This window comes from Alternaria novae-zelandiae (genome assembly GCF_023758075.1).
Source record: "Alternaria novae-zelandiae strain BMP 2774 chromosome Unknown scaffold_2, whole genome shotgun sequence".
Taxonomy (NCBI): domain Eukaryota; kingdom Fungi; phylum Ascomycota; class Dothideomycetes; order Pleosporales; family Pleosporaceae; genus Alternaria; species Alternaria novae-zelandiae.
In genome coordinates this window covers 1,368,054-1,383,804 of record NW_026056962.1, presented here as the reverse complement: position 1 = coordinate 1,383,804, position 15,751 = coordinate 1,368,054, and the positions used below count along the sequence as shown (strand labels likewise).

Genomic DNA, 15,751 nt, shown 5'->3' with positions numbered 1-15,751 from the left:
CCAATGGTACTTGCACGAGGCTTGCGGACCAAGGCAAATACGGAAGCTTCCAAGTCGTCGGACTGGACCCAGGCTGCAGTGGTAAGAGCGAAGTCCTGAACTTTGCGAGGAGTTCCAGTCGTTGACCATATCAGCTACGATTTACGGAGCCGATAGCGAAGAATTTGTGCCATGCTCATCGACAGTCCTTCAATTCACGAGCATAGGGGATTGCCACAATTCGTCCTTCGTCTACTACAGCATCGACTCGTGTACACCACCTAGCGAAATATCGTCATCGTCCCGCTCTGCAACGCCATCTGCGACACCATCGACGTCTCCGTCTTCGACGCCGTCGCCTAGTGTAGCAAGCAAGCCTCGCAAGAGCAACACTGGTGCTATAGCTGGTGGTGTAGTCGGCGGCGTATGCGGGCTCGCTCTCATCGCTGCCGCCGTCTTTCTACTTCTACGACGGAACAAAAAGCCTGGCCAACCACCTGAAGCTCCCGCCGATGAGCGACGAGAGGTTGATGGAAGGAGCGCAATGGTCGAAATGCCACACCAAGGCCCCAAACATGAGATGGACGCGAAGAACATAGCCCCACAGGAGCTCGGTGACAAGAAGAGTGTGGATCTACCCCCGGTCGAGCTTCCAGGCGACGATGCTGCTCGACATTCCCAACATATAATCGACTCTCAGCTTACTGCCAGTGAGAAGCGCTGAGATATCGGGAGACAACTCTACAAGAGCCGGTAGTATGAGTCGAGAGAGGATGCGGAGGTAGGAAGAATTTGGTAGCCCGTTTGTCTACTCTCATTACGCTAGGGCTGGCCCTATGTACTGTCTAGATACGATTTCGGAACCTGGCCTCTTAGTTTCATTCTTCTATTGTACCTGCTACTCCGAAGTGTAAGATAGAATGCGTGTCAGTATGCCGTCCAGGAATCTACAATGTCATTTGAATTGCCCTTGGTCCTTATTTGGGGGTGCTGTATAGTAGCAACGTTACTGCACTCGGCTCACAAGTTTTGTTGCGAGACTTGAAGATACTGTATGTTGATGAAGACTGTCCATTGCAGTCACGATGATACCAACTCCTCAAACTCCATACAGAAACATTGGATAGTTATCCAAACCCACTCGTATCATCTATGTAGGTCTTTTGAAAGGATGTGCCTCGGTATTCAATACCCACTCATCCAAGCTAATCACATCTTCCTCTGCAAACAGCAGGTAGAAGTACTTCAGTGTCTCCGCTAACCAGAAACTCTCCATCTCGTCGCTGAGTTCGGGCACTAGCTTGGTAACGTCGTCAATGGCCGAGTTACCGTACTCAGTGGTCGTGTGTTGCTCAATGGCAAGGAACATGCGCCAACCTGCGTCGCGCCAGTGACGATCGCCGGTTATGCGGTACATGTACCAGACGGACTCTATCGCTTCGGGGCTAGAAAGATGTTAGATATCAAGCTCAGATACATTATGGGAGTCAAAGACTTACCGGAGAATGTAACTCTTTGACCCGATCGTTGTAACGCCGGGCGGTAGACGACCCTCTTGAATCCTGTTCTGGACGAAGTCTTTGTGGTCCAGGACTGGCTGCGGCGAGTAGACGTATGGGAAGTTTGGCAAAGTCAGATCAGGCTGCGGCGCAAGTTCCGCAATGTTCAGTGCAGGTTGAACTTTGGTTGGCGGACCCTCGCCTTCCTCAGACTCCCCACCCATAACCGATTCGTGATCTTGCAGGGCGCTCGCAGAAGCAGACGGCATGTGTGCAATTTCCACATCATCCACGAGCCCGGCGAGTTGACGCTTATCTAGCGTATCAGCGAATACCATGGTAGACGTGGCCTTGGCTTCAACTGCAGCAGCTGGGGTAGGTGTAGGTAGTGCGGTCATAGCAGCCAGCTGCGCTTCGTACCACGATGAAGCAGAGTGAATCTGCGACTCGTATACTTTGCGCTGCTCTTTGTAGCTCTCCATTCGAGACTCGTACCGTGGGTCGATGTATTCCCAATAAGCAGTCTCGTTCCACGCACAGTCCTTCCTGTCCTCACAAGGGGCAACCTGGAACGACTCCGGCATGATGCCGGTTGGTGTCATGCTGTAACTCCAGACGCAGCCCTCCGTCAGCTTCTTCGCGATCTCGAGATCATCAGGGCGATCAAATAGCTTTGCGCCCATGCCAAACATGCCACCGGCAAAACAGGTGAGATGCGCGTTTTCAGCGGTAAGGTCACCGATTTTAGCATCGTCAATACCAGACGGGACATTCAATTTGCCGGAGAACAGAACGTCTTCCCCTTTCGGAAGCATCGGTCGGAAAAGCAAGTGCTTCTTGACAACGTCCATCGACTGTTCGTACATGGACCGGTACTTCTCGATCTGACCACCTAGGAGCAAGTACTGTTTTGGTAGATATTCGTATGTAGAGTCTGACATGCCGCCAAGCGTGAACTCTTCGCGGCCATAGCTGGAGCTCGATGTGAATCCTTGGGGTATGCACTCTGGGGGTGTCGGCCTGGTGCTGGAGGCAGATGAGGTCGAAGTGGGCCCCTGGGCATTGAGCGCCCCCTTTGGTGGCTCAGATCCATCGACATCAAGCTGTCGCCTTTCCACCGGACTACTGTCCCAGTTCTTGATTTGCGCCTTCCCGGCCGTTCCAGGGACTATAGACTCTTCCTTTGCGCCCGAGTCGACTGGGGAATCGTCTGACGCAAGCATGACTGGCTCTGGCAAATCCAAAGGCACGTACTTCTTGCCGTCCGGAGATAGTTCCTCGGTGGGAGAAGGCGTAGCCGGATCGGCCTGGGTCGATAGCTGATCATGTAGGTAATCTGCTGGAGCTTTGAGAGGCTCTTGAGGAGGCAAATCGATGTATTGTCTCCCACACCCGGAAGCGTCCAGGTATGTAGGCCACATCCCGGGGAGTTGAGTTTTGCCTTGGAATTCTTCGAGATGATCCGTGATGCGCGCAATAGCATCGTAGTATTTGTGCTCACCCGTAAGCTGCGCAAGTCGGGTGAATTCCATAGAGAGGGAGCCTATCTCGGCAAGAACAACGTGTGAACTGGCGCGGTGCTGTTGGGATGCAAAATCGGGTCTCCAATAATAGTATGTCTCTGGCATGCGGTTCGGTGTGTCAAAGGCGCTGATGAGAATTTCGGCAAGCTCCACTGCCTTGCTTAGCAGGTTCTTGTACTTCTTTTCGCTCAAGTCGTAGGCAGCCAGCAGCCCACCGAGATAGCGAATTGTCGTCTCGAACAAGGGAATATCTGCGCGTGGGGTGGTGGTGAAATCGATCTTGTCCACCGCTTTGACTGCCTCTTCGAACTCGTCTTTCAGTCCCATGATCCACAGAGTATCCAAGGCGTCGACCAGCGTTGCGCCCCAGTGTGCGAAAGGATCTCTGAAAGTGCCCGACTGTGGCCGTAGCTCATCGTGGAGCCAGGCGTTCGCCTTGTATCCTTCCCATGACTTCTTTGCCACACTTCTGATCTTATCCAGCTTTGCAATCCTGTCAACCTTGGTTATGTCATCTTCCTCCTTGAATTTGGCTTGTATCTTTGGTATGGTTTTGGGCGTGCCCGATGGCAGCTTGATGAGCGATTCGGGGGCTACGGGGAAATGCTCCGGAAGCTTCGTCCAGTGGATCGCATCGATGATCGATGATGGTTCTAATGCAGGGTTCGCGATAGCGGGCTGGCCGTGAGGCTGCGGTCGGATGGGTGTAGGGATAGAGGGCTTCTGCTGCTGCTCTGTGACAGCAGGGCTCAATGTCGACGATGCAGCCGGAGTCTTCACGGGAGGTGGCGTCTGAAGCGAATGCGACGTGCTGGCAGCGGGCACATCCAGCTTCAGACTCCTCGTCTCGTGCGCCACAGCAGGGCGCGGCTTCGTGTCCGCCTGCGGAGCCTCCTCAGCGTCGCCCTTCAGGCCGGCTGCCCCAACCGCATTGGATGCGGCTTCTCTCCATGCTGCGGTCGAGCCCCCAAATTTGTATAGCGCTAGTACAGCAATGACAGCGAAGACTAAAAAGGCGCGGTAACGTCGATATCGAAACATGGCCCGAGGGAGTGTGTGGAATCGAAATGCGGGTATCGGTTGCGCTGCGTCGCCGGATAGGGAATGAGTGTGGAAGGAGCGTATGGTATGACTACGTTGTCACTGCCATCGGAGCGCGAACGAGGGGGAAGGAAGCAAGAGTTCGAGCTACCAGCCAGCGAGTGAACGACAGTGGCTGTTTTGGCCGTCTTGTTTCCAACAGGCTTGGCATGCACGCCCTGGAGATCTATTGATGGGTCTGTTGTAGATCTCTCGCACGCCAAGTGCATCGCTGATTCAGAATATGTAGACATGCAAGTACAGTACAAGGAGTCTTGAGACCTGTCTTCCCACAAGACACGTATTCATTGCTGTCGCTACACATTCAGCACTCTCCCAACTTCACGATGCCCTGCGCTACCGAGGCCATGCCCCCGCACCAGAGCAGCATCCGTCCTAGCCGAACGCTAAATTTAAGCTTAAATCACCCTGGTCGGCATGGGAGGATAGGGGTCCAGTATTGCCCAGGTGGGAATCTTTGCACGTGTTTCAGCGTGCAGAACCCATCCCTCCCTCGTGAACGAAGTCTCTTTACGCGACGACTTGACAAGTAGCATGTCTTGACTCTGAAGAAGAAAGCAGAAAATAAAACACATTCACTCTCCACAGAGCTAGTTTGGCCATGTGACGTGGTCGTATTATTTTAATCTATTTAGACAGTCGGCATGCAACACCCGCGCGGATCAAGTTGTGACCCACGATGTAGCCTTTCCTCCAGCTGTCCGCTTGTTCTGAGCTTCTATGTGGCTAGAACGGTGCGCCGGCAAGAATGCTGCGGTGGCGTATCTGATCGTCCAGAGATAATGCGACGTGATTATTGATCCTCGCCGCCAGGTCCAGGTTGTCGTCCCTGTTCATCAATTAGCTTCAGCCATCGCATAGCACGTGCTTCTACTCACCATTTGTCGTGCCTTCAGCATCTCGTCGCATAGCAGCAAGTTTGATGCGATACCGGTGGCAGACGCTATGGCGTTACGCAGAACTCGGAATGAATCGAAGACACCTTCTTGGGTCGGGTCCATAGCCTCTCCGGTTGCAAGGTTCAGACCAACAACATTACCCTCGGCATGCTCGTCTTGCAGTGCAGCCACTGTCACCTAGTAAGTACAGTTCGACGAAGGGAGGCAACGCGATACTTACGTGAGTCTTGGATATCATGACCTGAGTTGGCTGCCAGGGTCTTGGGAATGACGAGCAGAGCGTCCGCAAAAGCTGAGACACCCCACTTTGCTTTACCCTTGACCGTCTTCTTGAACTGTTCGCTCTCAAGATGAGCCGCGCATGCAACTTGGAAAGCACCTCCGCCTGGTACGACGCTTCCGTCGACGATCATGTTGTACACACTCCTCAAACCGTCGCGAACGGCGTCCTTGATCTGAGCGATAGTGTGCGTATTTGGGCCCTTGATGAGTAAAGTGACGGACTTTGGCTCCTTGACATCTTCCTGTTCGCTGTAAGTAGATGCCTCTTCTGACATTACCAGATCCACTTACGATGAATGTGTACTTCTCCTCACCCAGCTGGTGCTCGTAAACCAGACCTGCCCATCCGAGGACGTCGGGTGTCATGTCGTCTACGCTGTTTTGTGACGTACCGCCGCAAACTAACTGGAGACGCTCCATGTTCCTCCTCTTCGCCCTCCTCAGTGCGAAGATTCCGTTCTTGACAAGGACGTCCAAGCTGAGCGGATCAATACCCTTCTGGTTTATTATCACGAAGCCCTTCTTAGGGTCGTCTCCGCAGACTTCCTTCTTGAGCTCAACAATCTTCCTCAGCTTCTCGTCCACGAAGCGTCGCTCACTCTCGACGAGCTTCTCCCGCTGTTCTGCGCTCGAGTAGTAGAAGCCAGAGTTGATTTCAGACTTCTCGTACTCTAAGCTGACGTTGAGAGTCAGGATGTATGCGTTCTCTACCCTCTTGGCCATGTCCGGATGCCTTGCGCCGTGATCCAGAGCAAGACCTCGGATGAGCTGTGTGTCTGCGGCGGTGCGATGTTGCATGGTCATGATCTCAACCATGTGCAGATCGGGCTTCGCGGGCGCTTGGTAGATGGCCAGGACGGCGTCGACGATATCGGGAGTCAATTGTTCGGCGAGCGAGCTGTTGATCTTGGTGGATAGCGACGTTCTCGCGACAGAGAGGAGAAGTTCGCGGTCGACTTCTTTGGTGAGCTTGAACTCATCAAGGAACTGTACGTGGTCAGCTAATCTTCACTGAGCCAGCTTTCCAATGTCTGTACCTTCAGTGACTCCGTCTTCGCGATGTCGTAACCATCTGCTATCACTCGTGGGTGGAGACCCTCGGCGATGTAGCGATCAGCCTGCTTCAGCAGCTCTCCAACCAACAGTACCACCGATGTTGTTCCATCGCCTGTGATCTCATCCTGCGCTGTTGCTGCTCGTGCAATCATAACCTGGCTTGTTTGAGTCGCGATCCGAGAAGGAATGGGGTAGAACGTACGGCAGTGGGATTTTGGATTTGCTGGAATGCGGTTAGCTTTTGCAGATACTGTTACAGGGCGGTCTCATACCATTTCTTTGAGCAGAACGCTTCCATCTTTTGTGAGCTTGATCTAGAGAGATGGTCAGACGTGCCATATGTATTGTTCGGGTGGTCGTACTCCTCCGGCGCCATCTACGAGCCTGTACTGATTAGCCTCCTGCCTGAAAGACTGATTGTTGATGCTCACATCTTCAGTGTGCCGCGGGGTCCCAGGTTGGATGCAAGCACCTAATACCAGAGTCAGACGGGCTCATATCTTTACTCAGGACATTCCATACCTGCTGCAGGCCCTCACCAGCCGAGATGTTTACACGGAGAGCTTCCCCGCGCCTCTGTGCCTTGTTAGCGGTGTCTCTGCGCTGCGAAGAAGCGGCGTACCCTCGACTCGGCCTTGGGGTTGAGTAGTTGTGCGGCCGACATGGTGAACAGAGTCTATACGGGTATCGAACAGTGCAGTAATCAAGCAAAGTGTGTGGCGGGGCAAGATGCAGTTTCCGCGTGCCTGTCGCGTCCCTCTTCTCTGAACATTGAATTCTGAGCGGGCGGCCTGCTAGCGTCGTTGGAGCTCGGACCCCGAACGCAAAAAAGTTCAATTGGAAGCTGCGACCTTCCATCGCGACCGACCACCTCCCACAGCCGAACATTCCAGCCCGTCGCGCACGAAAATCGCAATATCTGCGCGCCACCAGCTAACGCCACGATGAGTGTAGATTATCTGCTACACGAAAGCCCCGTCGGCTATGCCGTCTTCAAGGTCATCCTCCAGCCCGACACCATTGGCAGCCGCCTCGCCGAAGTGCAGAAGGCCGTGCAAGACCTCGATAAATTTGGAAAGACGGTAGAGCTCGTCGGCCTTGCGCCGTTCCAGGGAACCCAGGATGCGCTCTCCGAGATCAACGATGTCTCAGAAGGCATCATGTCCGACTTCCTGCGGGCCACACTCGAGACGAACCTCCCCAAGGCTGGAAAGAAGAAGACCATCACTCTCGGAGTCAGCGAGAGGAACTTGGCGGGTAGCATCAAGTCTGCCTTCCCCCACCTCGCCTGCGAAACCAGCGACACCTCTGAAGTCGTCTCTGATCTGCTCCGTGGCCTGCGCCAGCACAGCGGCAAGCTGATCAAGAAGCTTCAGCCGGGTGACATTGACCGTTCCATTCTCGGTCTGGGACACGCCTACTCCCGTGGAAAGGTCAAGTTCAGGTATGTCTCAGGATGAAATGCGCGCGACCTGTATACTGACTCGCAGCGCAGCGTTCAGAAGCAGGACAACCACATTATCCAGGCGATCGCAACGCTCGACCAGATCGACAAGGATCTTAACACCTTCTGCATGAGGCTGAGGGAGAACTATGGTATTTTCCTCCATGTCTGAAGACTTGGAACAGCTGCTAATCTGGTAATTCTTCAGGCTGGCACTTCCCCGAGCTCGCCAAGATTGTCAACAGCAACGAACAATATGCCAAGGTCGTCTTGCAGATTGGCGACAAGTCGCGCTTGAGCGATGAGGACCTCCACGAGCTCGCTGCTGTCGTCGATGACGACGAGAGTGTTGCGCAAGCAATCATCAACGCTGCGAGAACCTCTATGGGTCGCGATCTGTCTGCAGCTGACATGGAGATTGTTATGGCTTTCGCAAAGAGAACTGCTTCTCTAGCTGCCTACCGCAAGCAGCTCAGCAACTACCTTGGAAGCCGCATGAACCAGGTTGCTCCTAACCTGGCTGCCCTGATCGGTGACACCGTCGGTGCGCGTCTTATCTCCAAGGCTGGTTCTTTGACCAACCTTTCGAAATACCCTGCCAGTACCGTTCAGATTCTCGGTGCCGAGAAGGCTCTTTTCAGAGCTCTCAAGACCAAGGGAAACACCCCCAAGTACGGTCTGATCTACCACAGTTCGTTCATCGGCCGCACTGGTCAAAAGTCAAAGGGAAGGATCTCGCGTTTTCTTGCCAACAAGTGCTCCATCGCCTCCAGAATCGACAACTTCTCTGAAACTCCAACATCCAAGTTCGGTGAAGCTCTCAAGCGCCAGGTCGATGAGCGCATTGAATTTTACGCGTCCGGTGCCCCTCCTGCTAAGAACGCGGCGGTCATGCAAGCTGCCATGAACTCGGTTCTGGCTGACATTGGCATTGAAGACCCCACCGCAACTGCTACCGAGGATGTTGAGATGGCTGATGGTGTCACCGCAGCTGCCACTGAGCAGGCTGTGCGCAAGGAGAAGAAGGACAAGAAGAAGTCCAAGAAGTCGGGTGACGACGAGGTTTCCGAGAAGAAGTCCAAGAAGGAGAAGAAGCGAAAGGCCGGGGACGAGGAGGATGGCGAAAAGAAGAAGAAGAAGAAGAGCAAGGCGTGATGATCTGCCCTTGCGCAGCTGTACTCATACCCTTCGCGCATTCTGTATCGGCGTTTTATGATGTGTCGGTGTTTCTGGAGTTGATTTCTGTACTAGTGGAGAGGATTGGATCTGGGCTATGAGTCTCCACACGCCGTTCACGAATGGTGGACGGCTCTGTATATCTCGAGCTGTCATGAAAGTTACAAAAGCATGTTCTACTATAATTTGAGCCTAACGTGATGCTGGCAGCGTTCGCGTATCTAGAGCCGACCAGGGTGAGGCGTTCCTGAGAGGCCGACCTATGAGGGACCCCTGCAAGAGATCGGCACATCAGCCACATGCAACCGAACTGCAGGACAGCCGTGTAGAACGACCATCTATAGAATACTACGTGGTGAACGACGGCATAAGCTGCAAATGTTTGCGCATCACTGCCAGAGAGCAGAAGTCGTCCCCAATAGACGCAGGTGCTCTTTGTGGCGATGCGCAGATACGCAGGGCAATCAACGTCAGGCAGCGGCTAATGCGCCTCTTTGTACGTCGCATGTTCACGGTGCAATGGAAGAGATGGACCACGATTTGTTTGCTTGTTACGAGGAGAAGAGAGGCAACTCGGCATCGCAGCAGCGTCGACGCAGGACGGTGCGGCAAAGGGGTTGTTGCTGCACGTACAGGCCGTGGCGGCGGCCATGGAAGTGTCAATATGTCATGTTTGATACGCCTCAGACCCGACACAGCAGCCGGCATAGACCCAGGGTTCATTCACAGTGGGCAGCCCCGGACTCGTCGCTGCTCTGGCGTAAACTGTTTTTCTGTTCTAGGGCTCGTCGTAACCCAAGCTTTGGCCCGCTGCTGTCCCAAATCGCTCGAATGCCTACTTGAAGCCCTGAACCCCCCGAGCACGACGGAGGCCGTCTTTCGCACTTTCTCTTCCTCTATTGTTCTCTCTCTTTCCTGTACAATTTTCTAACGCTGCAACTACCTTTCCATCGATACAGCTCTTGCGGCGGCGGCTGCCATCAAACTCTCGTTAGGGATCGAAACTTGGTGTTCCTTGCCGTGCATCAGACGCTCTTTAGACATCTCCCGCGCCGGCTCTCGGCTGCACCTCGACTTTGGTGTTCTCGCAAGCCATTGCAGTAGTCTGCTATCCACGCTTTTTCTGGTGTTGAGTCTACACACGCGCTCAGCCAGCACCAGCGCCCTGAATCTGCCTGCGCGCCTCCGCTGCTCACATCGGGGAATTATCTCGACCTTTTCTGTTGTCGTCTGCACTAGAAGCGCCCCGGTGCTCTTCTGGGGATTGTATCGACCTAGTGTTCGGCGCCATGGCCGACGATGCATCTTCGCCGGGCAGTCTAAGCTCGCCCCCGCACTCGCCTGAGGGCACTCCGACAGCAACTGTCCGCGCAGCTGCAGGTGGTGTTGGTGTTGGAACTAGCACGCCAACCCCTGCAAATGCATCGCCAGCTCCACGCGGCCTTACTGCGAACGGCCAGCCACGCAAGAAGCCTGGTCCGAAACCAAAGGCCAAAGACCCAAGTGCACCAGAGCCAGAAAAGAAGACAAGAAAGCCCCGTAAGTCGGAGCCCAAGGACCCAAATGCCGCGCCTGCGCCACGGAAGAGGAGGACAAAGGCATCGCTGGAGGCTCAGGCACAACCAGCTGCACAGATCGTCGACGAGAAACCGCCTGTGCAGCTATCACCCATACCACAGACTGGGCCCAGTGAATCCGTCCCTGCTTTGCAAGCCGAGCAACCGCCTGCAGTCGCGCAGCCAACCCGTGTGTTGAGCAATCCCGAGCCGACTCTCCACAGTAACCCAAACCTCTCCCATATCAGCGTTGCGCCATCCACACCACGGCCATCTAGTTCAGGCCAAAGATATGATCCTATCCGGGGCGACACCTTTGAGTCAAAACCGCAGCCTCCAGCAAGCGCCCCTCCGCCGCCTGTTTCACCCCCGATCAACCACCGTGCGAGTGCGTCACCTTCCATCACAAGTCTCATTGACCCGCCGTCTGCCAGCAACTCCTTCTATTCACATCCTGCCAAGCTTCAGCAACAGGCATCTATCACATCCGCACCCGTGTCACCTGCCGCCTTCTCCACGCGACCAGCGTCGGTCCTTCCTTCTCAAGACTACTCACCTCAACTCCAACAACAGCAACCGCAAACATCACTTCAAAACCAGCCTCAGCCGTATCCCACTGCATCATCAGGCCCAACTCCCATGGACATTGACACCGAGCCCAGTAAGCCAGCATCCGTCCCAATGGCAAAAGAAAATTCCACAAACTCCGGTACCCTCTCACAATCCAATGCTCCCACTCCACCCGCCAAAACCGTCCGCCAGAAAGAGGCCCCACCACCGCTGCCTTCCGGTAGCGGCCTCTTGTCAGGAACGCCCTTCGGTCCTGTTGCCAACGCCAACGGCACTTCTGAGACCCAAGGCACTAACATCTACCTTACTTTCGACCTGAAGGGACGCGAAAACGTCACCATTAACTTTGCGCAAGAGGTTGAGAGGAAGTACGGCTTCGCTGCTCTGCATCCTCGCATCGCCGCACGAAAAGAGCGCCAGCGTCAGATCACGGCAGCGGGTGCAGCACTCGAGCGGGCTGCAGGTGGGGGCTCAAACGACGATCAGTCTGTCGACTTATCGGAAAACGAAAGCAACGTCGAGATGGGCGGCATGGACGATGAGACTTCGGCCAAGGAGAACGGAGGCAAGAAGCGACGCAAGCGCAAGCAAGAGGATTACGACAAGGAGGACGACTTCATCGATGATACTGAGCTGGCTTGGGAACAACAAGCGCTCATGGCGAAAGACGGCTTCTTCGTCTACAGTGGCCCACTCGTTACCGAGGAGAAGCCAACTGTGGAGAGGTACGTGACCACCACAACTTCAGACCAGACTAAGCTAACATTGAGTAGGGCCGATGGCACCGTTCGACGTGGACGTGGACGTGGACGTGGCGGCACCGTACGAGGCGACGCGTCAGGTCGTGGTAGAGGGCGTGGAGGCGGTCCAGGTTCTCGTGGTGGTTCTACTGTCCGCAAGCCCCGCGTTACTAAGGCTGATCGTGCACAAATGGAACAGGAGAAGGCAGCTCGAGAGTCTATGGCTAAAACCCTGACCAACATGTCTACTCACGCCGGCCAGGCTAGCGCCATGTAGCACACCGGCCTTCGCCAAACGGTCAACCCTGAGTACGGTCGGGTGTGTCACTTTGACTATCATTCGCATCAGGAACCCCAGCATGGGCTTCCATTTCCTGTTCGATTTCCTGTATTGTTTAGTTATCTGTAAGATACCGTTGGCTAGGCAGATGGCTCGGTCGACACCGCAATAGCCACCCAGCCAGCAGGTCATCAAGTCGGAGGGCGTTCGTGTAGGCATTACTTTAGCCGGCGTTATTCTCACGACGGTTCATAGTCGTTTTCAAGACCATAGAACTATTACTCCAAAATCAGGATTACTTTCTATTGCTGTTTGTGAGGTTCTCTCTGTGGGATCGTTGTCAAGAGTGATTCGGGCATAAGACATGCGCGGACAGGAATCTAAAGCTCTAACCGCATCTCGGGCGCCGCACTCTCTCAGTGAGGGCTCGCTGCGTTTGTTTGACCTTAAGCGGTGAGTGCGGCTCCTGCCTTCTGTCCAGCTGCTCTTACCTCAAGCACTTCTAGGTCACGCTCGCGTATACCATCTTGCACACCACGCTCACAAAGATTACTACCTCCCCGTTCGTGGTCTCAACCAGTTCCGGTATCTCATCTCTATTGCACAACTGTTACTCAGTCTATACACTGAAGGCGTTCCGAGCAATACAATAGGTGATTAGTAAAGTATCATGGTCGGCCTGGCAGCTTACTACACCCCTCTACCCGTCGACGTAGCCCTCAGCGAGCACTCACGCAAGTTCTACGATGGGACGTACAAATGGGATTCAGAAGGCTTCACCGATGACGCCGGAGGTAAGTGCGATGTACAACCTCGCGAATGCTTCCACGACTGACTAGTCCAGTTTATCGCGAATTCGACTGCTACGACCCTGATGCTCGTGCTCCCACACCCTTGCCACGGCTGTGCTTGAGCGACGACGATGAAGAGACTGGTACTGTGGAAGAGAAGATCCACGATGGAGAATACGAAACCGAGAGAATGGAAGAGGACCCTGAAATCTTCACGTTCGCATCAAATGTCAAGAGCGCGGGTGGCGTTATCACTTTACGACGTGATGAGCTATTTCGTGGTCATGCTGATAGAGAGCATCTCATTGGCAAAATGGAGAGTGCTTTGATCGAAAGCAGGTACGTACCTTATTAAAGCACGTCAAACACCCGATCCACGCAGCTAGGAGCCTACACGAGGGACAAAACTCCACTGTCGCGCGTTTTGACACCATTACAGGCTCACAGCCAGCGCAGATAAGCTAACTTGAACAACAGATCAAAGAAGGTACACTTGACTCTGGAAGAGTGCTGCGGCGTGTGCGGTATACCCGAACACCTCAATCCCGTTGAAAAGTCGCCAACAAAACTGAAGATCAAATTCGTCACGCCTTTGAAAGCAACCAAACCGGACCCACGCATGTTCTTCTCACCTTCGGAGTTGTCGGACTGTCCTTCGGACATATCAGAGTGGGATGTCGGCAAACCCGTAAGTAGACAAGAGGCTTTCTGGGCCGAGAATCTCTATCATTACATGTCACTGGAACCGGGACTGACATAAGCTACAGGTGTTAAAGGCGAGAACTTTTGCGAACCTAGTTATCGACGAAAAGCTCGAACAAGGCACCGATGAGGAATCACCACAGAAGCCTACAACCCGCGGCGTCGCACAGAAAGTCAAGAGACAGAAGTCGGCGGCCAGGCCAATCAAGGCGTCGCCTTCGATTGAGTCACTACAAACTGGCAGCTATATTAGGGGCACTGGGGAGGCATCAAGGCGTCGGTCCACGAGACTTAGTAGCTCTCAAGGTGGCAAGTAGCTTGCTATCTTGACTTGAGGCGTTTGGCGATATTTTCGGTCATGAGGAGGTTTCAATCTTTTGTGATGTCCTCTGAGACAATATCAGGCCGAGAAGAAAGGAAAAGTGTTCAAGCGCTATTGGGAAGCATCTTGATTGGCATTGGAAAAAGAGCGAGGTCGATCAATGAAGTGCGAGATTGCGATATGATACCCCAATAACAACAGTCCCATCTATGTCCACCAAACCCGTCACCTTCCCAGAAATATATCGCCACACCTCTCCGTTTCAGCATGTTCATGATAAAGCGCACACCTCGCGCCCCTCCAAGGCTTACAAGCCTCCCACTTCTTCACCTTCTTCCCGCTATTCTCTTCTCCACTCGTCCCTTCCTCTTCCACAACCTCAAACCTCCCAACTTCCCACCGCGCCATCGCAACACCTCCCTGAACACAAGCCGTACAAAACGCCACACAGCAATCGTCACAAGCCACCGCTCCACACCTAGGCAGTAGCACAACTCCACAGTAGTCACATCCGCGAGTCGTGTGCCAGGACATGGGACACCACATGCGCAATCTATGCCGCTGCATAGCCTGCGCACACGGTCTTTTCAGATGCACAGTCAGATCGCGGAGGAACTCTGCATGCCACAGCCCCGCATGCAATTCCAGCAATCGATCTGTCTTTTTGAACGCAAAAAGATCCAGCACGAGAGTACGGATGGGCGCCGATTCGCGGATGTCTTCGTATAGGATACGTGTATCGGAGGGTGTTAGCACGCTGTTCGTTTCGTCGGCAAGATCGCTTATTGTGTCTATGATGGCGTTTCTCGCGCCTTCTAGTCCTAGTCGGTCGGCTAGGGCGTAGACGTGTAGGAGAGTGTAGTATGCTGGTTTTCGGTCTTTGTAGGGGATCGGTACTGCTTGCTCGTAGAGCCAGGTGACGAGGAGTTGGAAGTCGTCGACTGCGACATCGTCGAGTGTTATGCTGTTGTTGCTAGATTCTGCAAAGGGTCCGGTGAGCGCGACACGGAAGTAGGATGATTTTGATGTGAGGAGGCTGGTTTGGATCTGGAAAGGTATGAGTTGAGGGCCGACGAGGATTGTGCTGGTAGTGGTGAAGTCGGAAACGTTCGCTCTGGTCAGGTACGAACTTGAGTTGCCTCGTTGTGTAGGTCGACTGCCTTTGAATGTGTATGGCGGTGGGAGGTTTGGAAATGGAATGCGACTGGGGTCGTTACCAACACTGCGTGGGCTGGTATTGCGCGTCATGGCTTGTGAGTCAGTCGTGCAAGACCCTACTCCCTTGCAGGATTATCGATCGTGGTCCGTCAAACGCGCAAGCTAGTATCGATCGACTCTCTGTTTAAAGTTGGAGAAATTTGGCGGAGATTTGGTATGGGTTAGCAGTATCCTCGAGCTTTGAAGAGGGGGATACAGTCATCACAGGCAGACCGTCATTCAGAGTCACGAAACGTTGTTTCGAAATGTATCCTTGACCGCACCCACGGCAGTGACAACGAACAAACTTCTTTGCGGAACTTCATTGAGTGAACAATCACCTTGTGTGCATGCACGGATGACGAACGGTGGCTTTGTTGTTGGCCCAGCAAACGCCGCGCCGTAACCGGGTCTTTGTCTCGACACGGACCTTTGGAATGAAACAGAACGATCAAACGACACGACAAGCCATGGGGCTAGAAAAGATAGTTCGGACAGTGATGAGTGGAAAAGCGCTATATGCGTTTGTTTGGCATTCGATGATACCCAAGTCGTGTTCCTCGTAGATTAAGGCTAAGACAACCCATATGAGGCTGGTGCCTCGAGCTGCCTAGTACTCCGATCGTCCCTTTCG

General features: G+C 53.8%; 7 protein-coding genes across 7 annotated transcripts; 4 read left to right on the top strand and 3 right to left on the bottom strand.

Annotated features, from left to right (window-relative positions):
- Positions 1-3: 3 nt before the first annotated feature.
- Positions 4-703, top strand: J4E88_001476 (uncharacterized protein; the record flags this gene model as incomplete). The annotated part of the gene is made up of 2 exons (XM_049395145.1): positions 4-81; positions 110-703. 2 exons carry the CDS (start codon positions 4-6, stop codon positions 701-703), a joined length of 672 nt encoding a protein of 223 aa, XP_049259009.1.
- Positions 704-1,129: 426 nt separating this feature from the next.
- J4E88_001475 (uncharacterized protein) lies at positions 1,130-4,042 on the bottom strand (the record flags this gene model as incomplete). The annotated part of the gene is made up of 2 exons (XM_049395144.1): positions 1,130-1,424; positions 1,479-4,042. 2 exons carry the CDS (start codon positions 4,040-4,042, stop codon positions 1,130-1,132), a joined length of 2,859 nt encoding a protein of 952 aa, XP_049259008.1.
- An 853-nt stretch (positions 4,043-4,895) lies between these two features.
- On the bottom strand, positions 4,896-7,003 carry CCT6 (T-complex protein 1 subunit zeta; the record flags this gene model as incomplete). The annotated part of the gene is made up of 11 exons (XM_049395143.1): positions 4,896-4,931; positions 4,981-5,171; positions 5,222-5,525; positions 5,575-6,270; positions 6,321-6,494; positions 6,542-6,562; positions 6,612-6,653; positions 6,702-6,723; positions 6,771-6,811; positions 6,862-6,915; positions 6,962-7,003. The coding sequence occupies 11 exons, from the start codon at positions 7,001-7,003 to the stop codon at positions 4,896-4,898; spliced, it is 1,623 nt and encodes a 540-aa protein (XP_049259007.1).
- Positions 7,004-7,283: 280 nt separating this feature from the next.
- On the top strand, positions 7,284-8,938 carry NOP56 (snoRNP complex protein nop56; the record flags this gene model as incomplete). Its single annotated transcript, XM_049395142.1, has 3 exons — positions 7,284-7,783; positions 7,835-7,935; positions 7,992-8,938. 3 exons carry the CDS (start codon positions 7,284-7,286, stop codon positions 8,936-8,938), a joined length of 1,548 nt encoding a protein of 515 aa, XP_049259006.1.
- A 1,310-nt stretch (positions 8,939-10,248) lies between these two features.
- On the top strand, positions 10,249-12,102 carry J4E88_001472 (uncharacterized protein; the record flags this gene model as incomplete). Its single annotated transcript, XM_049395141.1, has 2 exons — positions 10,249-11,810; positions 11,859-12,102. The coding sequence occupies 2 exons, from the start codon at positions 10,249-10,251 to the stop codon at positions 12,100-12,102; spliced, it is 1,806 nt and encodes a 601-aa protein (XP_049259005.1).
- A 673-nt stretch (positions 12,103-12,775) lies between these two features.
- Positions 12,776-13,915, top strand: J4E88_001471 (uncharacterized protein; the record flags this gene model as incomplete). The annotated part of the gene is made up of 4 exons (XM_049395140.1): positions 12,776-12,899; positions 12,950-13,235; positions 13,374-13,584; positions 13,664-13,915. The coding sequence occupies 4 exons, from the start codon at positions 12,776-12,778 to the stop codon at positions 13,913-13,915; spliced, it is 873 nt and encodes a 290-aa protein (XP_049259004.1).
- Positions 13,916-14,473: 558 nt separating this feature from the next.
- Positions 14,474-15,168, bottom strand: J4E88_001470 (uncharacterized protein; the record flags this gene model as incomplete). Its single annotated transcript, XM_049395139.1, is given in 2 exon segments — positions 14,474-14,503; positions 14,518-15,168. 2 exon segments carry the CDS (start codon positions 15,166-15,168, stop codon positions 14,474-14,476), a joined length of 681 nt encoding a protein of 226 aa, XP_049259003.1.
- Between the last annotated feature and the right edge of the window lie 583 nt (positions 15,169-15,751).